Raw genomic sequence first — 27,565 nt, forward strand, 5'->3', positions numbered from 1 at the left:
ATTTAAATATGCTGGAAAGAGCAGGGACTGGATTTCCCTGCCAGATTTCCCACGAATTCAGAGAATAACCCCCAATCCTGTAGGTTCCAGTTCTCCTACTGAACTCATTTATGAGGAGTACATTTATGTATGATGACTTTTAATGCAAAAAAACCCCCCCCCACACACACACAATTATTTAAATTAGAATAATTTTTGAATACCAAATCAGCATGTTTTTCACTGTGATTTTTCACTTTGATAATCCATGTTGTAGATGCACAAAGACCCCAGCAATCCCAAGTTTGGTGACCTTTTAGACTTAGAAGCCATCCGAATTGTCCTTAGTACCACATGGCTTTAGCAGGTATACTTGTGTTAGAAATATCCAGATCTGTGCATTGAGTAAACTGGACTAGGATGGTCCTCATATTATCTCAAGCTCACACGTTCTATGACATGTACATTTGCTGCTTGGAAAATAATCTTTTCATGATTCCACTGAGAGGTAGCAAAAGTTGAGCCGTGGCAGTTATTTGAGTTTTACATCTTAATTTTCAGGATTCATTCTGTTTTATCAAGTGGTTCTTAAAAAATATGTCTTTATTTATTTGGCTGCACTGGGTCTTAGTTCTAGCACATGGGATCTCGAATTGCAGCCTGTGAACTCCTAGCTGTGGCATGTGGGATCTAGTCCCCCTGTGTCGGGGTCAGCAGGCAAGTGTTTTTCTTTGTTTTTGATAGATTGTTATTTCCATGTTCTCCTTCCACTCTTAACATGTTTAGGCATAATAAGACTTGCTCATTCCAATCCTTCTCCTTCTAGATGGGATGAGTCTTTCAGGAACACCTCATTAAAGGTGTTAAATATCACAGTAGCTACCATTATGAGCCATCATGCATTGTTTGATTGTTATACCGTCACGAGTCATGATTAAGGGAGTTGTGATTAAAACCACTTAATGACAGTGTTTCAAGAATATTTCTATGATGAAGTTGCTGTGTGACAGCTGAGGATCCTCTGGCATTTGTAGGAGGTATTTGGTTTATAAACAGTCTAATTGTGTTTGTCATTTAGAAAATAGTTCCCCTTACATGAGCATATTTTTAAATGTCTTTGGTTCCCTAAATTTAGTAATATTAATGATTCTGGAAGCTATTTTGCCTTCAAATAGCTTTTCCAACATGGACAAAGATTTGAGCAGACATAATTCACATATTCTACTTCCCCCTCACTTATGCTTCTACATTAAGAGCCTTACCCCTACCCACATGCCTGTTTATTTTCCCTCCTACATTCAAAAAACTTTTATCAAGGTGGTACTTGTTAAAAGGAAGATCTGACACCCACACAGTGATTAAAAAGCAAAAGGAACAGAAGGAAAAAGTAGTATCCTTTATATGTCATGTACACTGTTCCTTTCTTTTCCTTTACCTCCAAAGCAGAAGAGGTTGACTCACTTGTCTTGCTTTGTCTGCTTTTTGAACTTCTGACTTCTTTTCTCCTTCCAGGCTAGTTTTGAATGTGAATGTTTATGTTGGGGGTGGAAAAAGAAATATGGGAAAAGGGTTTTCGGGTCCCGTGTTCATCAGGGAACAGGACAGAGCACTGAACAGAATACGGAAATGAGGAAGGGTGTGCGCGAGAACAGATGAAATGGAAGCAAGGAGCTACTCTTCACTAAGCCTTGCAACTAAAGTCTGAGACTGGAAAGGACCTAGGGATCTGTAATTACAGTATCTTCACCTAACAAATACTCATGACATGCAGACTGAAATTAAACTAACCTCTTCATTTTATGGGAGAAGGAATGGAATCCCACAAAGACATATTACCCAGGAGCATTAAAGTAGTTAGGTGCAGACCAAATCCTCTGATTTCCTGACCAGTTCCTCTTCCATTAGAAGATTCTATAATGTTTATTTTTCCTTTTTTGTATTTCCGTTATTCTGCAGAGAGTAGGTGTGAAATGTTGAGCTCATTTGTGTTATTTGTAGGGCTGGAGGCACTTACTAGGTGTCTATAAGTGGCAGTCTCAGAGGATATGGAATTGGGAGTCAGACCTGGGTCTGAATCTTAGCTTTGCCTGTTAGCACTTGGGCAAGTTTTTTATGTTTCCAAGCCAAAGCTTTCACATTTCAATAAATGGAGATAATAATATCTTGCGCATAATGTTGTGATAATAAATAAAACAAGGTTATTGAAAGTATTTACTTTGGTACATGGCACAAATCACAGGCTTCAGTAAATATTTGTGAAATGAATAAGGGGTGTAAATATTTGTGAAATGAATAATTGGTGTATTATGGTTATATGCAGTTATTTGTGGCTTTCCAGGTGGCGCTAGTGATAAAGAACCTGCTTGCCAGTGCAGAAGACATAAAAGATCCAGGTTCGATTTCTGGGTCAGAAAGATCCCCTGGAGGAGGAAATGGCAACCCACTCCGGTATTCTTGCCCACAGAGAGTCACCATACTTTACCTTCCAGGTGTCTCTTGTTCTTTATAGATATGTATTCTTATTGCTGTAGTAAACACTGTTGGCTAACTCCTTTTGTCTAGAAGATGCCTATTTTAGCTACCTCACAGCCTTTTAATTTGTTTGATTCCAGACTAATCCATGGAGGACAGCTGTTAAATGGATTGGCAGGTCCAACTGTAATGAACGCAGCTCCATTCCTGTCCACAACGTGGTTCTCTGCAGACGAGCGGGCCACTGCCACAGCTATCGCGTCGATGCTCAGCTACCTCGGGGGAGCTTGTGCATTTTTAGTTGGACCGCTTGTCGTTCCAGCTCCCAATGGGACAGCACCTCTTCTTGCTTCTGAGAATAGCAGGGCCCACATTAAAGATCTCATAGAGACTGTATTATATGCAGGTATTTTAAAGTTTATTTTCTTCTTATTCTATTTGTCTTTTATCCCTGTCATTTTCACTCTACTTTTTGTATACCAGATCACTTCTTAAAAATAGAGGACTAATCCATATATATTCTGAGAAGGCAATGGCACCCCACTCCAGTACTCTTGCCTGGAAAATCCCAATGGACTGAGGAGCCCGGTAGGCTGCAGGCCATGGGGTCGCTAAGAGTCGGACACGACTGAGCGACTTCACTTTCACTTTTCACTTTCATGCATTGGAGAAGGAAATGGCAACCCACTCCAGTGTTCTTGCCTGGAGAATCCCAGGGACGGGAGAGCCTGGTGGGCTGCTGTCTATGGGGTCACACAGAGTCGGACACGACTGAAGTGACTTAGCAGCCATACATATTCATATATGTGCTTCCTTTTCATATAATATGGAGATGCCTATTTAAAACTTACGCTTTCTAGGAAGTGTCAGTCAGTCAGTCAGTCAGTTCAGTCGCTCAGTCGTGTCCGACTTTGCGACCCCATGAATCGCAGCACGCCAGGCCTCCCTGTCCATCACCAACTCCTGGAGTTCACTCAGACTCACGTCCATTGAGTCAGTGATGCCATCCAGCCATCTCATCCTCTGTCGTCCCCTTTTCCTCCTGCCCCCAATCCCTCCCAGCATCAGAGTCTTTTCCAACGAGTCAACTCTTCGCATGAGGAGGCCAAAGTACTGGAGTTTCAGCTTTCGTAAGTTTAAAATGCATTATTGCTAAATGAAAGGTTATTTCTTAACTTTACTCTTCCCATCTGTTTACAGTTAAGAACTGTATAACACCTTGTCTAGTGTCATTTCTAAATATCAGTGTAAAAAACAACATAATAATCCATGATACATATTTGTTAAGCCTCTATCGGTAGGTGTTAAGTCCATTTTCTCCCTGTAGTTTCCTGTTATTGGCCATGTTCTCTAACTTCATAAACGTAGATCACCCATGATTTTCCTTTTCATTTCCTACTCTCTGTATGTTTAGTCTATTAATAAGGGATGTTGACCTTTTCGAAACATTTTCTAGGTCCTTTCTGTTTATTTTAGACTCAAGCCCTAGTCCACTCTTAAATCTTAAGTAGATTGCCTCTCCCCCTATGCCTGTTCATTATTTCCTTCTGCATTCAGAAAACTTTTTGTAAATGTTTCACTATGTACCAAACATCATGGTAAGCACTGGGAATTGGCAAGATCACTGATGAGATCATTTCAATATAAATAAGGATATACAGAGCTTGGGAAGCCTAACTGACCTGGCTTTGGGGAGAAGTTGAGGAGTCAGGGAAGACTTCACTAGGAATGTGATAATCAAAACTAAGAACTTCACAGGTGTTCACTGAATGTTCAAGTGGGTTAAGGTGTCCCTCATAGAAGGGCTTAGATCTGGTGAGAGTGGTGAAAGGTGGAGCTAGAGAGGTAAGTCAGGCCACGCAAGCCTTCTAAGCAGAGGTAAAGGGTTTGAAGTTCACCAGGTTGTAGGCAAAGGCCACGCTCCAGGGACTTCTACACTAGAGAGCTATATGATGGAACTTATATCTCAGCAATCTGATGTGGAGGGGATAAAAGTGAAATTAGAGGTGGTGGTGGTAAATAAAGCTCCCTGTAGACAACTCACTCCTTTTAAAGAAAGAAGCTGAAATGTAAGAATAATAAAACCAAAAGTAGGTAAAACAAATGTTGAACTTTATTTTGGTTATATCATTTCTTTTTATTGAACGCTTAGGCAGTTGCTGTGTCTTTTCAATGCCTGGATTTTAGGCGCTGCTGCTGCTAAGTCGCTTCAGTCGTGTCCGACTCTGTGTGACCCCATAGACAGCAGCCCACCAGGCTCCCCCATCCCTGGGATTCTCCAGGCAAGAACACTGGAGTGGGTTGCCATTTCCTTCTCCTACTGGCCATGTTATTAATGCTCTACATCCTCTGGCTAATGACTCCCAGGCCGGCAAGCAGAAATCCCTATTCAAAGCTTCCAGCTATTGCTTCAGTGCTTTCATATTTTCCCATTTGTTTTCCTGAGATCATGTCCCATGACCCTTCTTTCCATGAAAAAATAATTTGCCTAGAATCATGACCTTAAAAGATTAATGATTCTTAAACTAAAATTATTGCAACAAAGACATTATAAGTAAGCTGTAGACCAATACACATAGGCACATAAGTCCTGAACAAAATACTAGCAAACAAATCCAGTAACATAATAAGGATTATACACCACCACCAAATGGGTTTTATTTCTGGAATACAAGTTGGTTTAACATTCAAAATCCAGTTAACATAATATGTTAATAGAATAAAGGAAAAAGACTATATGATCATCTTAATGGATGGGGGCAAAAAAAGCATTTGACAAATCCAGCACCCTTTAAAGATAAAAACATCCCCAAATTAGAAATAGACAAGAACTCCTTCAACCTAGTAATATTAGGGCATCTATGAAAAACACATACATAAGATCATGTTTAATGGTCAAAGACTAAATGCACCCCCCCACCCCCACCACCAAGAACAGGATCACCGAGTAAGAAAAAGAAGTAAAAGTCATCTAGATCAGAAAGGAGGAAGTAAAACTATCTCTGTTGAAAATGGCATGATCTTGAGTATATAAAAATCCTTTGTAAATTACTGAAAAAGACTAACAGATCTAAAAAACAAATTCAGCAAAAACAAACAAGCTCATGCTAAAAAAAAAGTTTTAGGATGCAAGATTAATATATAAAAATCAACTGTATTTCTATACACTTGTAATGAACAGTCCAAATATGTAATTAGGAAAACAGTGCATTTGCAATAGCCTCAAAAAGAATAAAATATTCAGGAATAAATTAAGAAAATAAGCATAATATTAGCACTCTGAAGACTATAAGGCAGTGTTGGAAACAATTAAAGAAGACCTAAAGAAATGGAAAGACATCCTGTTTATGTGTTGGAAGTTTAAATATTGAAGATGATAATACTACCCACATGTATCTATAAATTAAATGCGATCTCAATTAATATTTAGCTACCTTTGTTACAGAAATTGACAAACATCCTAAAATTTGTTTGGAAATGCAAGGGACTCAGAATAGCCAAAACAGCCTTGAAAAGGAATGACATTGGAGAACTCACAATTCCCAGTGTTAAAACTTACTACAAAGCTGCACTGATCAAGACAGCTTGATACTGGTATAATGACAGACATATAAATCAACAGAACAGAAGTGAGATTCCAAAAATTACACCACTACATTTATAGTGAAATGACTTTTCAACTTTATATTATAGTCAATTGACTTTTGAACAACAGTGCCAAGCCAATTCAAAGGGAAAAGAAAAGTGATATTGGAATAACTGGATCAGTTCAGTTCGGTCGCTCAGTCATGTCCGACTCTTTGTGGCCCCATGAATCGCAGCATGCCAGGCCTCCCTGTCCATCACCAACTCCCGGAGTTCACTCAGACTCACGTCCATCGAGTCAGTGATGCCATCCAGCCATCTCATCTTCTGTCGTCCCCTTTTCCTCCTGCCCCCAATCCCTCCCAGCATCAGAGTCTTTTCCAATGAGTCAACTCTTCGCATGAGGTGGCCAAAGTACTGGAGTTTCAGCTTCAATATCAGTCCTTCCAATGAACACCCAGGGCTGATCTCCTTCAGAATGGACTGGTTGGATCTCCTTGCAGTCCAAGGGACTCTCAAGAGTCTTCTCCAACACCACAGTTCAAAAGCATCAATTCTTCGGTGCTCAGCTTTCTTCACAGTCCAACTCTCACATCCATACATGACCACTGGAAAAACCATAGCCTTGACTAGATGGACCTTTGATGGCAAAGTAATGTCTCTGCTTTTCAGTATGCTGTCTAGGTTGGTCATAACTTTCCTTCCAAGGAGTAAGTGTCTTTTAATTTCATGGCTGCAGTCACCATCTGCAGTGATTTTGGAGCCCCAAAAAATAACTGGATAGCCACATACAAAAAAATCAATTTGAATCCCTTCCTTTCCCCGTGTATTAAAAAAAAACTCAAAACAGATCATAAACCTAAATGTAAGAACTAAAATTATAAACTCTTAGAAGAAAACATAGGCATAAGTGTTCAGGACTTGGGTTAGGTGAATCCTTTTTAAAAAGGACACTGAGAGTACAAATGGCAAAAGAGAAAAATAGAAAAATTGGATTTCATTAAAACTGAAATCTTGTGCTTCAAAAGATACCATCAACAAAATGACAAGACAACCCACAGAGTGGGAGAAAATAATTATAAATCATATATCTAATAAGGAACTTGTATCCAGAATATATTTTTAAAAAACTCTTAGAATCCAGCAACAAAAAGTCAGTTTGATTAACAAATGGGCAAAAGACTTGAAATAGACATTTCTCCAAAGAAGATATACAAATGGCCAACAAGCACATGAAAAGATATTCATTGTCATTAGTCATTAGGAAAATGCAAATCAAAACTGTAACACGATAAACTTTACAACCTAGTAGAGTGACTATAATCAATAAAATGGAAAATACAGTAACAAGTGTTGATGAGAAAGTGGAGAAATTGGAACCCTCATACACTGCTCAGAGGTTAAAGCATCTGCCTGCAATGCTGGAGACCTGGGTTCGATCCCTGGGTTGGGAAGATCCCCTGGAGAAGGAAATGGCAACCCATTCCAGTATTCTTGCCTGGAGAATCCCATGGTCGGAGGAGCCTGGTAGGCTACAGTCCACAGGGTCACAAAGATTCGGACACGACTGAGCGACTTCACTTTCACTTTCACTTACGCTGCTGGTAGCAATATAAAAGGGTACAACCACTTTGGAAATAGTTTGGCAGTTTCTCAAAATGTTAAACATAGATTACCATATGACCCACCAGTTCCATTTCCAGGTATATGCCTAAAGAGATGAAAACATACATCCATGCAGAGACTTGTACACAAATATTCAGAGTAACTATATTCATTACAGTCAAAAAGTAGAAACAATCCAAATGTCAGTTAACTAAGGGGATTTTAAAATGTGATATATCCATTCAATGGAATACTATTTGGCAAAAAATAAATAAATAAATAAAGTACTGCTCCAACCTAGGTGAATCTTGAAAACAATAAGCTAAGTAAAAGAAGCCAATCACAAAAGACTACGTATTATGAGATTCCATTTGTAAGAAATGTCCACAGTACTCAAATCCATAGAGATTGAAAGAAGATTAATGATTGCATAGGGCTGGGAAATTATTCAATATCACAGTAATCCAAGTCTATGCCCTGACCAGTAATGCTGAAGAAGCTGAAGTTGAATGGTTCTATGAAGTTCTAAAGACCTTCTAGAACTAGCACCCAAAAAAGATGTTCTCTTCTTTATAGGGGACTGGAATGCAAAAGTAGGAAGTCAAGAGATACCTGGAATAATATTTGGCTTTGGAGTACAAAACGAAGCAGGGCAAAGGCTAACAGAGTTTTGCCAAGAGAACACACTGATCATATCAAACACCCTCTTCCAACAACACAAGAAAAGACTGCACACATGGACATCACCAGATAGTCAATACCCAAATCAGACTGATTATATTCTTTGCAGCCAAAGATGAAGAAGCTCTATACAGGCAGAAAAAACAAGACTGGGAGCTGACTGTGGCTCAGATCATGAACTCTTTATTGTGAAATTCGGACCTAAATTGAAGAAACTAGGGAAAATCACTAGACCATTCAGGTATCAGTTCAGTTCAGTCACTCAGTCAGGTCCAACTCTTTGCTGCCCCATGAATTGCAGCATGCCAGGCCTCCCTGTCCATCACCAACTCCTGGAGTTCACTCAAACTCCTGTCCATCGAGTTGGTGACGCCATCCAGCCATCTCATCCTCTGTTGTCCCCTTCTCCTCCCACCCCCAATCCCTCCCAGCATCAGGGTCTTTTCCAGTGAGTCAACTCTTTGCATGAGGTGGCCAAAGTACTGGAGTTTCAGCTTCAGCATCAGTCCTTCCAATGAACACCTAGGACTGATGTCCTTTAGAATGGACTGGTTGGATCTCCTTGCAGTTTAAGGGGCTTTCAAGAGTCTTCTCCAACACCACAGTTCAAAAGCATCAGATCTTTGGTGCTCGGCTTTCTTCAGAGTCCAACTCTCACATCCATACATGACCACTGGAAAAACGATAGCCTTGACTAGACGGAACTTTGTTGGCAAAGTAATGTCTCTGTTTTTGAATGTGCTATCTAGGTTGGTCATAACTTTCCTTCCAAGGAATAAGCGTCTTTTTTATTTTTTTAATTTATTTTTTTTTAATTTTTATTTTTACTTTATTTTACTTTACAATACTGTATTGGTTTTGCCATACATTGACATGAATCCACCACGGGTGTACATGCGTTCCCAAACATGAACCCCCCTCCCACCTCCCTCCGCATAACATCTCTCTGGGTCATCCCCGTGCACCAGCCCCCAGCATGCTGTATCCTGCATTGGACATAGACTGGCGATTCGATTCTTACATGATAGTATACATGTTGGAATGCCATTCTCCCAAATCATCCCACCCTCTCCCTCTCCCTCTGAGTCCAAAAGTCCGTTATACACATCTGTGTCTTTTTTGCTGTCTTGCATACAGGGTCATCACTGCCATCTTTCTAAATTCCATATATATGTGTTAGTATACTGTATTGGTGTTTTTCTTTCTGGCTTACTTCACTCTGTATAATCGGCTCCAGTTTCATCCATCTCATCAGAACTGATTCAAATGTATTCTTTTTAACAGCTGAGTAATACTCCATTGTGTATATGTACCACAGCTTTCTTATCCATTCTTCTGCTGATGGACATCTAGGTTGTTTCCATGTCCTGGCTATTATAAACAGTGCTGTGATGAACATTGGGGTACATGTGTCTCTTTCAATTCTGGTTTCCTCGGTGTGTATGCCCAGCAGTGGGATTGCTGGGTCATATTGCAGTTCTATTTGCAATTTTTTAAGGAATCTCCACACTGTTCTCCATAGTGGCTGTACTAGTTTGCATTCCCACCAACAGTGTAGGAGGGTTCCCTTTCCTCCACACCCTCTCCAGCATTTATTGCTTGCAGATTTTTGGATCGCAGACATTCTGACTGGTGTGAAGTGGTACCTCATTGTGGTTTTGATTTGCATTTCTCTAATAATGAGTGATGTTGAGCATCTTTTCATGTGTTTGTTAGCCATCCATGTGTCTTCTTTGGAGAAATGTCTATGTAGTTCTTTGGCCCATTTTTTGATTGGGTTGTTTATTTTTCTGGAATTGAGCTGCATAAGTTGCTTGTATATTTTTGAGATTAGTTGTTTGTCAGTTGCTTCATTTGCTATTATTTTCTCCCATTCTGAAGGCTGTCTTTTCACCTTGCTTATATTTTCCTTTGTTGTGCAGAAGCTTTTAATTTTAATTAGATCCCATTTGTTTATTTTTGCTTTTATTTCCAGAATTCTGGAAGGTGGATCATAGAGGATCCTGCTGTGATTTATGTCTGAGAGTGTTTTGCCTATGTTCTCCTCTAGGAGTTTTATAGTTTCTGGTCTTACATTTAGATCTTTAATCCACATCTTCCCACATTTTCAGGGAAAAGACCCTCATGCTGGGAGGGATTGGGGGTGGGAGGAGAAGGGGACAACAGAGGATGAGATGGCTGGATGGTGTCACCAACTCGATGGACAGGAGTTTGTGTGCAGTGTTAGAAAGTGATCTAGTTTCATTCTTTTACAAGTGGTTGACCAGTTTTCCCAGCACCACTTGTTAAAGAGATTGTCTTTACTCCATTGTATATTCTTGCCTCCTTTGTCAAAGATAAGGTGTCCATATGTGTGTGGATTTATCTCTGGGCTTTCTATTTCGTTCCATTGATCTATATTTCTGTCTTTGTGCCAGTACCATACTGTCTTGATAACTGTGGCTTTGTAGCGTCTTTTAATTTCATGGCTGCAATCACCATCTGCAGTGATTTTGGAGCCCCCCCAAAATAAAGTCTGACACTGTTTCCACTGTTTCCCCATCTATTTCCCATGAAGTGATGGGACTGGATGCCATGATCTTCATTTTCTGAAAGTTGAGCTTTAAGCCAACTTTTTCACTCTCCTCTTTCACTTTCATCGAGAAACTCTTTAGTTTCTCTTCACTTTCTGCCTTAAGGGTGGTGTCATCTGCATATCTGAGGTTATTGATATTTCTCCTGGCAATCTTGATTCCAGCTTGTGCTTCTTCCAGTCTAGCATTTCTCATGATGTACTCTGCATGTAAGTTAAATAAGCAGGGTGACAATATCCAGCCTTGACATACTCCTTTTCCTATTTGGAACCAGTCTGTTGTTCCATGTCCAGTTCTAACTATTGCTTCCTGACCTGCATATAGGTTTCTCAAGATGGAGGTCAGGTGGTCTCGTATTCCCATCTCTTTCAGAATTTTCCAGTTTATTGTGAATCACACAGTCAAAGGTTTTGGCATAGTCAATAGAGCAGAAATAGATGTTTTTCTGGAACTCTCTTGCTTTTTCCATGATCCAGCGGATGTTGACAATTTGATCTCTGGTTCCTCTGCCTTTTCTAAAATCAGCTTAAACATCTGGAAGTTCATCGTTCACGTATTGCTGAAGCCTGGCTTGGAGAATTTCGTGCCTTACAAATAGCTGTGAAAAGAAGAGAAGCAAAAAGCAAAGGAGAAAAAAAAAGATATAAGCATCTAAATACAGAGTTCCAAAGCATAGCAAAGAGAGATAAGAAGACCTTCCTCAGCGATCAATGCAAAGAAATATAGAGGGAAACAACAGAATGGGAAAGACTAGAGATCTCTTCAAGAAAATTAGATATACCAAGGGAACATTTCATGCAAAGATGGGCTCGATAAAGGACAGAAATGGTATGGACCTAACAGAAGCAGAAGGTATTAAGAAGACGTGGCAAGAATACATAGAAGAACTGTACAAAAAAGAGCTTCATGACCCAGATAACCACGATGGTATGATTACTCACCTAAAGCCAGACATCCTGGAATGTGAAGTCAAGTGGGCCTTAGAAAGCATCACTACAAACAACGCTAGTGGAGGTGATGGAATTCCAGTTGAGCTGTTTCAAATCCTGAAAGGTGATGCTGTGAAAGTGCTGCACTCAATATGCCAGCAAATTTGGAAAACTCAGCAGTGGCCACAGGACTGAAAAGGTCAGTTTTCAATCCAATCCCAAAGAAAGGCAATGCCAAAGAATGCTCAAACTACCACAGACCATTCAGGTATAACCTAAATCAGATCCCTTACAATTATACAGTGGAAGTGAGAAATAGAATCAAGGGATTAGATATGATAGACAGAGTGCTTGAAAAACTATGGACGGAGGTTCTTGACATTGTACAGGAGGCAGGGATCAAGACCATTCCCAAGAAAAAGAAATGCAAAAAAGGCAAAATGGTTGTCTTTGGAGGCCTTACAAATAGCTGTGAAAAGAAGAGATGTGAAATGCAAAGGAGAAAAAGAAAGATATACCCATTTGAATGCAGAGTTCTAAAGAATAGCAAGAAGAGATAAGAAAGCCTTCCTCAGTGATCAATGCAAAGAAATAGAGGAAAACAACAGAATGGGAAAGACTAGTGATGTCTTCAAGAAAGTTAGAGACACCAAGGGAGTATTTCATGCAAATATGAGCACAATAAAAGACAGAAATGGTATGGACCTAACAGAAGCAGAAGATATTAAGAAGAGGTGGCGAGAATACACAGGAGAACTATACAAAAAAGGTCTTCATCACCCAGATAACCATGATGGTATGATCACTCACCTAGAGCCAGACATCCTGGAATGGGAAGTCAAGTGGGCCTTAGGAAGCATCACTACAAATAAAGCTAGTGGAGGTGATGGAATTCCAGTTGAGCTCTTTCAAATCCTAAAAGATGATGCTGTGAAAGTGCTGCACTCAGTATGCCAGCAAATTTGGAAAACTCAGCAGTGGCCACAGGACTGGAAAAGGTCAGTTTTCATTCCAATCCCAAAGAAAGGCAATACCAAAGAACATTCAAACTACCACACAGTTGCATTCATCTCACACACTAGTGAAGTAATGCTCAAAATTCTCCAAGCCAGGCGTCAATCATACATGAACTGTGAAATTCCAGATGTTCAAACTGGATTTAGGAAAAGCAGAGGAACCAGAGATCAAATTGCCAACATCCACTGGATCATCAAAAAAGTAAGCGAGTTCCAGAAAAACATCTATTGCTGCTTTATTGACTACAGCAAAGCCTTTGACAGTGTGGATCACAACAAACTGGAAAATTCTTAAAGAGATGGGAATACCAGACCACCGTACCTGCCTCTTGAGAAATCTGTATGCAAGTCAAGAAGCAACAATTAGAACTGGACATGGAACAGCAGACTGGTTCCAAATCAGGAAAGGAGTATGTCAAGGCTATATATTGTCACCCTACTTATTTAACTTTTATGCAGAGTACATCATGTGAAATGGTGGGCCAGATGATGCAGAAGCTGGAATCAAGATTGCTAGAAGAAATATCAATAGCCTCAGATAATGCAGATGACACCACCCTTATGGCAGAAAGCAAAGGAGAACTAAAGAGCTTCTTGATGAAAGTGAAAGGGGAGAGTGAAAAAATTGGCTTAAAACTCAACATTCTGAAAACTAAGATCATGGCATCTGGTCCCATCCCTTCATGGTATACAGTTGAGGAAACAATGGAAACAGTGAGAGACTTTATTTTGGGGGGCTCCAAAATCACTTCAGATGGGCTCTGCAGCCATGAAATTAAAAGACACTTGCTCCTTGTAAGAAAAGCTATGACCAACCTAGACAGCATATTAAAAAACAGAGATATTACTTTACCAACAAAGGTTCATCTAGTCAAAGGTATGGTTTTCAGTAGTCATGTATAGATGTGAGAGCTGCACTCTAAAGAAAGCTGAGCACTGAAGAATTGATGCTTTTGATCTGTGGTGCTGGAGAAGACTCTTGAGAGTCCCTTGGATTGCAAAGAGATCCAACCAGTCCATCCTAAAGGAAATCAGTCCTGCATATTCATTGGAAGGACTGATGTTGAGGCTGACACTCCAATACTTTGGCCGCCTAATATGAAGAGCTGACTCATTGGAAAAGACCCTGATGCTGGGAATGATTGAAGGCAGGAGGAGAAGGGGACGACAGAGGATGAGATGGTTAGATGGCATCACCGGCTCGATGGACATGAGTTTGAGCAAGCTCTTAGAGTTGGTGATGGACAGGGAAGCCTGGCGTGCTGCAGTTTTTGGGGTCGCAAAGAGTCAGACACGACTGAGTGACTGAACTCACTGACAGAGTTTCTTTGGAGGATATGGAAAAGTTTAATCCTGTGGTGATGATTGTAAAACTCATAGAATTATGCACTTTAAATGTGTGAATTCTATATTTTATAATTATGTACTTTAAATGTGTGAATTCTATATCTTATGAATTATATCTCAGTGAAGCTGTTTAAAAAATGCCAGTAGAAAGATGGACAAAGAATACAAATAAGGCAATCACAGAAGAAATACAAATGGCCACTAAGCATATGGAAGATGCTTATTAATTTTTACTCATAATTAAAAGGACTGTAAATTAAAACAATGCATTAAATTTGTTCCTAAGATTGCTAAAAAATAAAGACGTTGCTTGTGGTTAGTGTCTTATAGAAATATTGTACTGTTTTGCTAAGAATGTAGCCCTAGAGTTAGAATTATCCTACTGAAAGAACATCTAGAAATCAATAAAGGGTCTGTTCCCTTTAGTGACCCAGAAAGAGTAAGGAATTCATTCAGTTTATAAGTTAATTAATGGGATATACTGGTCTATACTCCAAGGTTTCCTGACTTTTCTATTAGAGTCATGCTTTTCTACTAAATTGAGCACAGTTAAAAGCTGGGACTTCCATGTGCCAGAATTCTGGAAGGAAAGCTCAGGAGTCCTAGGAACTTTTCCTTCTATAATGGTGCCCAAACTAAGATTGATCAGTTGTTCATTGTACTTTTCATTGTTTGATGAGCGTGTGTGTGCTAAGTCATGTCTGACTCTTTGTGACCCTGTGAACTGTAACCTACCAGGCTCCATTGTCTATGGGATTCTCCAGACAAGAATACCGAAGTGGGTTGCCATGCCCTTCTCTGGAGGATCTTCCCAACCCAGAGATCAAACTTGCATCTCTTGAGGCTCCTGCATTGCAAGCAGATTCTTTACCACTGACCCACAAGGGAAGCCCTTTGATTGTTTAATAGCCTACATTAGCTAGTCTTGTGTTTGTTAACTTTTGCTCTCTGTCTCTTGGTTTCTTTTTTTTTTTTTTTGGATGCTTCCCTGTCTTGTTCAGATTTTCCGTAAAGCCTATATAGTAAGTCTGTTCTACACAAAGCATTAGAATATCCTACCATTTCTCAAACAAACCTTTTCCTGTCCTAGTCTTACCAATTTTCTAGCCTAGTCTTTATTTTTGAGGACCATGCTTATAAAACAATCATCCTAGGCCTGTTTAAAGATCTCTGTTATAGATAATACTGTTGGCTTTTAATGGGTTTTCTCCATAGAGTAACATTTGTTTACTGCTTCAATCCTTTTTATGTAGTGTACCATACCATAAGTCTGCCATACTTATTTCCTTGTATGACTTCTTACCTGCTGAAAGTTATATCTTTGCATGTCAATCTTTCTCACAAGTCTGAGCTGTTTTGTCTAGGCAAGTACTATATTTTACTTATCTGTGTATAACTATTTGCTTATATATATAAATATATATATATATCTGTATATATCTATATATGTATATTGTCACCCAGCTTATTTAACTTGCATGCAGAGGACATCATGCAAAATGCTGGGCCAGATGAAGCTCAAGCTGGAATCAAGATTGTTGGGAGAGAGATTAACCTCAGATAGGAAGATGACATCACCCTTATGGCAGAAAACGAAGAGGAACTAAAGAGTCTCTTGATGAAGGTGAAAGAAGAGTCAAAAATGGGCTTAAAACTCAACATTCAGAAAACAAAGATCATGACACCTGGTCCCATCACTTCATGGCAAATAGATGGGGAAACAATGGAAACAGTGACAGACTTTTTTTTCTTGGACTCCAAAAATCACTGCAGATGGTGACTGCAGCCATGAAATTAAAAGACTTGCTCCTTTGAAGAAGAGATATGATTAACCTAGACAGTGTATTAAAAAGCAGAGATATTACTTTGTCGACAAAGGTCCACATAGTCAAAGCTGTGGTTTTTCCAGTAGTCATGTACAGATGTGAGAGTTGGACCATAAAGAAGACTGAGCACTGAAGAATTGATACTTTCGAACTGTGGTGCTGGAAAAGACTCTTGAGAGTCCCTTGGACTGCAAGGATATCAAACCAGTCAGTCTTAAGAGAAATCAACCCTGAATATTCATTGGAAAGACTGATGCTGAAGTGGAAATTCCAATACTTTGGCCATCTGATAGGAAGAGTCAACCCATTGGAAAAGACCCTGATGCTGGGAAAGATTGAAGGCAGGAGGAGAGGGGACAACAGAGGACAAGATGGTTGAATGGCATCACGGACTCAATGGACATGAGTTTGAGCAAATTCCAGGAGATGGTGAAGGACAGGGAAGCCTTGCATGCTACAGTCCATGGGATTGCAAAGAACTGGACACGACTGAGTGACCGAGCAACAACAACGATATCTCTAAAGCTGCAATGATGCTCAATAAATATTTGTTAAATACTTGAAATGTTGAACTTTTTGTGTTGTCTGATTAACATTTTACTTTTTTTGTTTTGTTTTTCAGAATTTGGAGGTGTCTGCTTACTATTTTCTGCAACTCTAGCTTACTTCCCACCTCGGCCACCTCTTCCTCCCAGTGTTGCTGCAGCTAGCCAGAGGCTGAGTTATCGACGGAGCTTTTGTAGGTTATTAAGGTAAATATTTTTTTTGGGGGGGGGCGGCAAGAATACTGGAGTGGTTGCCATTCCCTTCTCCAGGAAATCTTCCCAACCCAGGGATTGAACCCAGGTCTCCCACATTGTAGGCAGATGCTTTACTGTCTAAGCCACTTCGTTTCAAGGCAAACCATTCAATATCACAGTAATCCAAGCCTATGCCCCAACCAGTAACACTGAAGAAGCTGAAGTTGAACAGTTCTATGAAGACCTACAAGACCTTTTAGAACTAACCCCCAAAATAGATGTCCTTTTCATTATAGGGGACTGGAATGCAAAAGTAGGAAGTCAAGGAAAACCTGGGGTAACAGGCAAATTTGGCCTTGGAATATGGAATGAAGCAGGGCAAAGGCTAGTAGGGTTTGCCAAGAGAACACACTGGTCATAGCAAACACCTTCTTCCAACAACACAAGAGAACCCTCTACACATGGACATCACCAGATGGTCAACACCGAAATCAGATTGATTATATTCTTTGCAGCCAAAGATGGAGAAGCTCTATACAGCCAGCAAAAACAAGACTGGGAGCTGACTGTGGCTCAGATCATGAACTCCTTACTGCCAAGTTCAGACTTAAATTGAAGAAAGTAGGAAAACCACTAGACCATTCAGGTATGACCTAAACTAAATCCCTTATGATTATACAGTGGAAGTGAGAAATAGATGTAAGGGACTAGATCTGATAGATAGAGTGCCTGATGAACTATGGACGGAGGTTACTGACATTGTACAGGAGACAGGGATCAAGATCATCCTCATGGAAAAGAAATGCAAAAAGGCAAAATGGTTGTCTGAGGAGGCCTTACAAATAGCTGTGAAAAGAAGAGAAGCGAAAAGAAAAGATATAAGTATCTGAATGCAGAGTTCCAAAGAATAGCAAGGAGAGATAAAAAGACCTTCCTCAGCGATCAATGCAAAGAAATAGAGGAAAGGGACAGAATGGGAAAGACTAGAGATCTCTTCAAGAAAATTAGATATACCAAGGGAACATTTCATGCAAAGATGGGCTCGATAAAGGACAGAAATGGTATGGACCTAACAGAAGCAGAAGATATTAAGAAGAGGTGGCAAGAATACTCAGAAGAACTGTACAAAAAAGATCTTCACGACCTGGATAATCACTATGGTGTGATCACTCATCTAGAGCCAGACATCCTGGAATGTGAAGTCAAGTGGGCCTTAGAAAGCATCATATGCCAGCAAATTTGGAAAACTAAGCAGTGGCCACAGGACTGGAAAAGGTCAGTTTTCATTCCAATCCCAAAGAAAGACAGTGCCAAAGAATGCTCAACCTACCGCACAATTGCACTCATCTCACACACTAGTAAAGTAATGCTCAAAATTCTCCAAGCCAGGCTTCAGCAATACGTGAACCATGAACTTCCAGATGTTCAAGCTGGTTTTAGAAAAGGCAGAGGAACCAGAGATCAAATTGCCAACATCTACTGGATCATGGAAAAAGCAAGAGAGTTCCAGAAAAACATCTATTTCTGCTTTATTGACTTTGTCAAAGCCTTTGACTGTGTGGATCACAATAAACTATGGAAAATTCTGAGAGATGGGAATACCAGACCACCTGACCTGCCTCTTGAGAAACCTATATGCAGATCAGGAAGCAACAGTTAGAACTGGACATGGAACAACAGACTGGTTCCAAATAGGAAAAAGAGTACGTCAAGGCTGTATATTGTCACACTGCGTATTTAACTTATATGCAGAGTATCATGAGAAACGTTGGACTGGATGAAGCACAAGCTGGAATCAAGATTGCCAGGAGAAATATCAATAACCTCAGATATGCAGATGACACCACCCTAAGGCAGAAAGTGAAGAGGAACTAAAGAGCCTCTTGATGAAAATGAAAGAGGAGAGTGAAAAAGTTGGCTTAAAGCTCAACATTCCAAAAACTAAGGTCATGGCATCTGGTCCCATCACTTCATGGGAAATAGATGGAGAAACAGTAGACAGTGTCAGACTTTATTATTTGTGGGGCTCCAAAATCACTGCAGATGGTGACAGCAGCCATGAAATTAAAAGACCCTTACTCCTTGGAAAGAAAGTTATGACCAACCTAGATAGCATATTGAAAAGCAGAGACATTACTTTGCCATCAAAGGTCTGTCTAGTCAAGGCTATGGTTTTTCCAGTAGTCATGTATGGATGTGAGAGTTGGACTGTGAAGAAAGCTGAGCACCGAGGAATTGATGCTTTTGAACTGTGGTGTTGGAGAAGACTCTTGCATGTCCCTTGGACTGCAAGGAGATCCAACCAGTCCATTCTGAAGGAGATCAGTCCTGGGTGTTCTTTGGAAGGACTGATGCTAAAGCTGAAACTCCAATACTTTGACCACGTCCTGCAAAGAGTTGACTCATTGGAAAAGACTGTGATGCTCGAAGGGATTGGGGGCAGGACGAGAAGGGGATGACAGAGGATGAGATGGCTGGATATCATCACCGACTTGATGGACATGAGTTTAGTGAAGTCCGGCAGTTCGTGATGGACAGGGAAGCCTTCGTGCTGCGATTCATGGGGTCACAAAGAGTTGGACATGACTGTGCAACTGAACTGAACCTACTGAAGGTAAATATACTTAAAGTCACTGAGTGGTTTTGGTTAGCACCTTTAGGATAATTTCACATTTATCTCAGATAATTTAAGACAGTAGTTTTTCAACAACCTATTTATCAGGCTGTAAATAATTGATAAAATACTGATTAAATATTTTAGAGGGTTTTCCTATCAGAAATCTATCTTTAAAGATTGCTTAAAGGAAAAACCTTTATAACTTTTGCCTTCTCTGTATTAACACCTATACTGTTATTTACTTAATATTTTTAAAAATCAAATCTTTCATTTAAATTTCTTTTATAAGGAAACATCACATAATGGTATGAAATCATGGGTCTAATGTGATTATTACATTTTTCCTAATATACAAATTATTTTATTCATTATATATTTTAATACATAGTAAAATAAATAAGTGCTAGTTAATACAAAGTAAATAAATAATATTTGTTTCATATCACTTAAAATCATCTTGAACCTCCAGTGGGATCATACTTTGAGAAATTAAATGTTTATTACTACAACTTAAAAGTAATTAGATTATATTCTTGAAGACTTCAAATACTTGAAGGCCCAATAGTGAATTTGATTCCTTTAAATGCAGACCATCGCTGGTGATTATGATTTGTAATTGGGCCACTAGATTTTATCTTTTGAGATTTTTCTCTGATTAGTTGTGATGAGTTTTTATTGATTCATCAACAACTCTCCCTGGATAGTTCTTTCTTTTCTAATCTTCCTGTCTCCCACAGATGGTAAGTTGCTTGTGGTCAAGAACTATCTTTGTATCCTCTATATTAATGTCCGAAAGGAATATATTGGGAGCCACATATATAATTTTAAATCTGTTAGTAGCCTTATTTTAAAAAGTAGAAACATGTAAAATTAATTTTAATAATATTAATATTTATTAATATTTTATTTAACTCAGTATACTTAAAGTATTATTTCAACACATAGTATTCCAAGATTATTAATGAGATGCTTTATGTTCTTTTATTCATAGAAAATCTTTGAAATCCAATGTGTATTTTAAATTTACAGCACATCTCAATTTAAATGCTAAATTTACATTCGAAATACTTGGTCTGCATTTAGATTTCATTAAGTTTACTATTAAAGTTTTCATTGAACATTATCTCCCATATTGTACTATTTGTCTAAAGTTAAAGATAACTACTTGAAATTTTTCAAATTTTGAATCAACACATTTTTTATATTATTTAAAAGGTCTTATAATCTATAGGCAGTTGTTTAGGCCTTAATTGAAGATCTTTCACTTCTGTAGAATACTTTTTTCTCTTCATAATTTTAAACAAAACTTCAATAGATAAAACAATTTCCTTTACCATCTCTCCATCTAAAAACATTTTTGTTTTTGTGCAGAAATCCAAATCATTTTATAGCTGACCAAATATAGGCTCATATTTGGTAAAAATCAATTTAAAATATTTGTTGAACATTTAATTCAGATTTCAGACAACGAATTTTCTTGATTCATTTTTGACTTTAGAAAGAAGCTTCTTATAAAATTCACTGTGTATTTGTTGAACATATCCCTTAATATTATCCACTTGGCTTCCCTGTTGGCTCAGATGGTAAAGCGTCTGCCTGCAATGTGGGAGACCCGGGTTCGATTCCTGGGTCGGGAAGATCCACTAGAGAAGGAAATGGCAATCCACTCCAGCACTCTTGCCTGGAAAATCCCGTGGGCAGAGGAGCCTGATAGGCTACAGTCCATGGGGTCGCAAAGAGTCGGACACGACTGAGTGACTTCACTGACTTCACACTGACTAATTATTGTAAAATTTTTTTACACAACAGACATCATTTTTACTCTGCTGCAATAAGTTACATTTACCATTGTGAAATTTGCAACGTATTTTCAGTCTCACATATATTTTCTTTCTGCATCAGTTCAGTTCAGCTCAGTGCAGTTGCTCAGTCATGTCCGACTCTTTGCGACCCCGTGAATTGCAGCACGCCAGGCCTCCCTGTCCATCACCAACTCCCGGAGTTCACTCAGACTCGTGTCCATCGAGTCGGTGATGCCATCCAGCCATCTCATCCTCGGTCGTCCCCTTCTCCTCCTGCCCCCAATCCCTCCCAGCATCAGAGTCTTTTCCAATGAGTCAACTCTTTGCATGAGGGGGCCAAAGTACTAGAGTTTCAGCTTTAGCATCATTCCTTCCAAAGAACACCCAGGGCTGATCTCCTTCAGAATGGACTTCAGTTTAATGTTTGATGATGGTGGTTGCTTTTGGCTTTTAGACTTAAAGAGTAGAGAGTTAAGTTGAACATGTTCCTTACTTCAGGATACGTAAACACTTTCATTCATTCATTCATTCTTTTCTTTATGTTTCTCACTCCCATTCCCTTTTCCCTACCTAGGCCACCTTTCAAAGGCATTTTTTGTGTATCTCTTTGTGCTGTTGTAACATTTGTATTGTTTTGTATGCTTCTATTTTTATCTAAACAGTGACATATTTTGTATCTCATTCTGTTTGGCTTTTTTCACTAAACACTATGTGGTTTTTATAAAATACTTTATATTTTGGAGATAGGAAGGTAGAACAATATAACCTCCATATCCACATAACCAAATATCAACAATTACCACTTTGTGGCCAATATTATTTCATTTGTACACTTCCCTCTTCCTGTATCATGAAGCAAATCCCAAATGATAAATCATTTCATCCATATATATTTTAACATGTTTATGTTAAAAAGATAGGGACTCTTTAAAACGTAAACAAGTTACCATTGTTACAGTGAAAACATTTTAGCAGTAGTTTGCTACTATCAAATTGGTGTTTCAATTGTCTCATAAGTGTCATCAGTGCTTTTTGTTTAAGTCAGGATCTAGATTGGATCCATGCATTGCAATTGGCTCAAATGCCTTATAATCTCTAGGTTTCCTTCCATCTCCCTCTCTTTTCTTTGTAATTGTTTGTTGAGGAGCCACTCTGTATCTCCAAGGTCTGGAATGTGTTGATCATCTCTTTGTAGAGTAGTTTGCCGCTCTGCCCTCTGTATTTCCTATAAATTGTTAGCTCAAACTGCGTTCTGATTCAGGTTTTGGTTTTGATTTTACAGAACTACCTCCTGCTGTCTTCTCCCATCAGAAGGCACATGATATCTGGATAACTCTGATTTTGTGGTAGTAGAGCTCTGTTCTCAAGATATATCTCTGTGCTATGTGTATACCTAGTTCTCTGTACTCTGTGGTATGAAACCATCACATTTTTTATACCCGTTCCCATTGTGTACTCTGCCTCCAACTCATTGTCACCACAAATACCACTGCAGTGACATCCTAATATGCATCGCTGTAGGCCTAAGACTTCTGTGGAAAACAGACCTCACACAGCATTGCTGGATCATCAGCTATTTTAAGCTGAATTTGCCAAGTATTGTCAAATTGCTCTAAAAAAATGCCTACACTTGTCTATACTTTCATCAGCAATGCCCATTTTCCTATATGCTTGCCAAACTTGGCATTATCCATCCTTCTAATTTTCACTAGTCTAGTGGGTAAAAATAAATACATCTTTTGTTCAATATGCATCTTCTGGTTGTTAGTAAGTTTGAGACTCTCATGTGGTTGTTTGCCATTTAGGTTTCATCTCCTGTAAATTCCTCTTCATAGATTCTACCCATGTCTCAGTGGTAGTTTCTTTTTCTTAATGATTTACATATTCTAGATATAAATTCCCTGTTGATCTTTAAAAGTTCAAATATCTATTCCCATTATGTCAGCTGTTTACTAATCTTCTCAGTGAATGTCTTCTTTATAACTTCCTGTTCTTTTTCTTTCACATTTACTTGTTTAGTCTGCCTAGACTCTGTGTTAGTATATGGTGTTAAATTCCGGGAGGCTTTTCCTCTCCGTAAAATGAACTAGTGCCGTTCACTAAACAGTCCTTTGATTTTTGTAGTGCCACTTTTACTGTAGGTTGACTTTCTATGTCTTGGGTCTCTTTTTTCCTTCATTGTTCTCTTTGTTCTTGAGCAGATACCATACTATATTTATTACTCTGCATGTGCAGTTTGTCTTAATATCTGGTAGGACAAGGACTTCCTTTTTCACATTTTTCAAGGATGAGTTAGCCTTCCAAGGACTCTTATTTTCCCACCTGAACTTTATTCTTAGATTTCTTGTAAAAATTCACCTGGAATTTTAATTGTGATTGCAATGAATTATAGATGAATTGGTGGTAACTTGACAGCATGGACTGTTTCTGTTTATTTAAATCATCGTCTGTGCCCTCCTGTGTTCCCCCCTCTACCCATAGAGATCTTGGGTCTTCCTGGTTTATTCCTAAATATTTTACAGTTTAAAAAATTTTTAAAAGCTGTTGTGAATGATATCTAACTCTTATTGCATTTTTAAATTAAACTTTATTTTGAGATAATTATAGATTCACATGCAATTTTAAGAAATAATACAAAGAAATAACATGGGCCCTTTACCCAGTTTCCCCCAGTGGTAACATCTTATAAAACTATAGTGCAATATCACAACCAGAAAATTAACACTTCTATTATAACGATATAGTACATTTCCATCATCACAAGGATCCCGCCTATTGCCCTTTTATAGCCACATCTGCTTCCCTCCCACTCTACTCTGTAACCCCTGACAACCAGCTAATCTGTTTCCCATTACCATAATGTCACTTCAGGAATGTTATATAAGTTGAGTCATATAGTACATACAATTTTGGAGTTAGCTTTTTTTTCATCCACCATAATTCTCTGGAGATTCATCCAGGTTGTTTTGTGTATTGGTAGTTACTCCTTTTTATTGCTCAGTTGTATTCTGTGATTTGGATGTAGACAGTTTGTTTAAATGTTCATTAATCTTTTTTACCTCCCCCTGTTCATCAGAAGAAACAGTAATTTATCTTTACAAATAAGAGCTTTTTTAAAAAAAAAAAAAGAAGGTGCCTACTCATTCTATGAAATATTGTTGGTAATTCATCCATAGAATAAACAGTGACATTTTTAAATAATGTGAATAAAAAACATTATTCTTATAAATATAAAATAAAAAATTTAAGGAACTTCAAATTTATTAAACCGACAAATATTTTCTATTTCTGATTCTGGTGTTCCAATTTCCAAATGACTTAGTTTTTCATGAGTAAGAGTTTAAATTCTAGATTTTGAACTTGTAATAATATTTTCTTTTTCTTCTCTTTTACAGCAATTTGAGATTTTTGATGATTGCTTTAGCATATGCCATACCACTTGGTGTATTTGCTGGCTGGTCTGGAGTTCTGGACTTAATTTTAACACCAGTGCATGTCAGCCAAGTAAGCGTTTTATTTCTTAATATCTTGTAGGTATTTTTAGTTCACTGAAATTCTGAATATTGTCTACCTCTTCTTACATTTAACTTCAATGCCTAGGTAAAGCATTGTCCTATATCACTGCTGCAAACGGAAGATCTTTATGAAACAGTTATAAACAATATTGATTTTCTTCCTGGATTTTGTTAACCACCATGAATTTCACATATGATTAATGATGCTAATAAAAGTAAAGTAAAAAATGAAAAAATCTTAGGATCCTTGATTCTTGGTTTATAAAGATGAAGATCTTATCATTAAATATAAGGCAATTCATATATCTAATTCCTCACTTTGTCTTCAGTCTCAGTATCTCATTTCCTTAAAAATAACCATTTCATCTATATGCTTGATGACATCCGTTCCTTCTCCTTGCTTCCAAATAGCATGGTAGAAAGGGGTAGAGAGACTAGAAAGGTCAAACGGAAGAAATCTAGCATACTGATCCATTGTATGAATAAACAACTTTTCCAGTCTTCTTTTGATGAACTTTTGGAATGTCTACATCTAGGCTGTCATAAACAGTGCTGTATGGATATTTTCATACCTTGGGGGCACTTCTATATACACTTCTGCTGGGTATCTATCAAGGAATGGAATTGCTAGTTACAGGGTGTGCCTGCTTTGATAGATGATGCCAAACTCCTCCAAAGTAGTTGTTTTCGTTTATGGTCCTACCAGCGGTACATGAAATTTCTCCTTGCTTCATATCATTACCAGCACTTAGCAGTGTTAGTCTTTTTATTTTTATTTTATTTTTTTTATTTTTATTTTTTTTATTTTTTTATTTTATTTTATTTTTTATTTTTTATTTTTTTTTAAATTTTAAAATCTTTAATTCTTACATGCGTTCCCAAACATGAACCCCCTTCCCACCTCCCTCCCCATAACATCTCTCTGGGTCATCCCCATGCACCAGCTCCAAGCATGCTGTATCCTGCATCAGACATAGACTGGCGATTCGATTCTTACATGATAGTATACATGTTAGAATGTCATTCTCCCAAATCATCCCACCCTCTCCCTCTCCCTCTGAGTCCAAAAGTCCATTATACACATCAGTGTCTCTTTCCCTGTCTTGCATACAGGGTCGTCATTGCCATCTTCCTAAATTCCATATATATGTGTTAGTATACTGTATTGGTGTTTTTCTTTCTGGCTTACTTCACTCTGTATAATCGGCTCCAGTTTCATCCATCTCATCAGAACTGATTCAAATGAATTCTTTTTAACGGCTGAGTAATACTCCATTGTGTATATGTACCACAGCTTTCTTATCCATTCATCTGCTGATGGACATCTAGGTTGTTTCCATGTCCTAGCTATTATAAACAGTGATGCGATGAACATTGGGGTCTTTTTAAATTTAGATGTGCTGATGACTGTGCAGTTGTATGCCCTTGTAGTGACTTCCATGACAGCTTTTTAAGTGACATCCTTTTTTTATGACACACCTATTCACGTTTCTTGCCCACTACCTGGCTGCCTTTTTCTTACTGCTTTGTAAAGAGGAAAGCTGTGTGAAAGTGGTCTCCCCAGGAAGGCTTGGCTGAGGAATGGACTGCACATGTAAAAGGCAAAGCTACCACAGACTTATTAGACTGCTCTGGGGTGGAAAGCCAGGACAAGTATAGCAGAGGGCAAGCATCCAGTGGTAAGACCTCATTAACAACTTGTTAATATCTTAGGCTTCTGTTGAGACACCAGAAAGAACAAACTTTAGAATCAAGGACCATACCCTCAGTAGAGTAAAGCCTATTCTTCTTGGACCCACCATGAACAAAACCTAAAACCAAGCCCTGACAAAAATCTGCAGAGGACGTGATTTGGAGATTGAAGGCTGCCAAGTGAAAGGAACTTGAGAAACAACTTGGTTTCTAATCTTCTTCACTAATAAAGGTGCAAAATTGATCTTACACAAGTTCAAGGTGATCCGCCGTTACTTGAATGGCGTACTAACTCAAAAATCAACTATCTTAGAAAAGATTATCCAGAATCTCTATATTGTATCATCCACAGCATATAGTAGACAATTTTTTAAAAATTAGACATATAAAGAATTAGGAAGATATGGTTCTTATTTAAAAACAAAAACAAAAGGGGTCAATAAAAACCAATTTGGAGATAGTCTAGGTATTGGATTTAGCAGAACTGGTATTCCAAAAGAGAGAGTGAGAGAAATCTTTTCTTGCTCCAAATTCATAAATCTATTCCCATATATTATTCTGTAGAACTCTTTTATCCAGTACAGTAGCCTCTAGTCACATGTGGCTATTTAATTTGAATAGTTTAAACTAAGATCATGGCATCGGTTCCATCACTTCATGGCAAATAGATGGGGAAACAGTGGAAACAGTGGCTGACTTTAGTTTTCTGGGCTCCAAAATCACTACAGATGGTGATTGCAGCCATGAAATTAAAAGACGCTTACTCCTTGGAAGGAAACTTATGACCAACCTAGACAACATATTAAAAAGCAGAGACAACATTTTGTCAACAAAGGTCCGTCTAGTCAAGGCTATGGTTTTTCCAGTGGTCCTGTATGGATGTGAGAGTTGGACTATAAAGAAAGCTGAGCGTGAAGAATTGATGCTTTTAAACTGTTGTGTTGGAGACTTGAGAGTCCCTTGGACTGCAAGGAGATCCAACCAATCCATCCTAAAGGAGATCAGTCCGGGGTGTTCATTGGTAGGACTGATGTTGAAGCTGAAATGCCAATACTTTGGCCACCTGATGCGAAGAGCTGACTCATTTGAAAAGACTCTGATGCTGAGAAGGATTGAGTGTAGGAGGAGAAGGGGGCAACAGAAGATGAGATGGTTGGATGGCATCACCAACTCAGTGGACATGGGT

General features: G+C 38.6%; 1 protein-coding gene across 1 annotated transcript in view; it reads left to right on the forward strand.

Annotated features, from left to right (window-relative positions):
- Nucleotides 1-27,565, forward strand: part of DIRC2 (disrupted in renal carcinoma 2) — a 98,241-nt gene that overhangs the window by 29,264 nt on the left and 41,412 nt on the right. Inside the window, exons 3-5 of the mRNA XM_018045690.1 lie at nucleotides 2,592-2,857; nucleotides 16,636-16,765; nucleotides 24,568-24,676. Of these exons, the coding sequence (XP_017901179.1) occupies nucleotides 2,592-2,857; nucleotides 16,636-16,765; nucleotides 24,568-24,676 (505 nt within the window). The remainder of the gene's footprint in view (nucleotides 1-2,591; nucleotides 2,858-16,635; nucleotides 16,766-24,567; nucleotides 24,677-27,565) is intronic.

This window comes from Capra hircus, chromosome 1 (assembly GCF_001704415.2).
Source record: "Capra hircus breed San Clemente chromosome 1, ASM170441v1, whole genome shotgun sequence".
NCBI classification, from domain to species: domain Eukaryota; kingdom Metazoa; phylum Chordata; class Mammalia; order Artiodactyla; family Bovidae; genus Capra; species Capra hircus.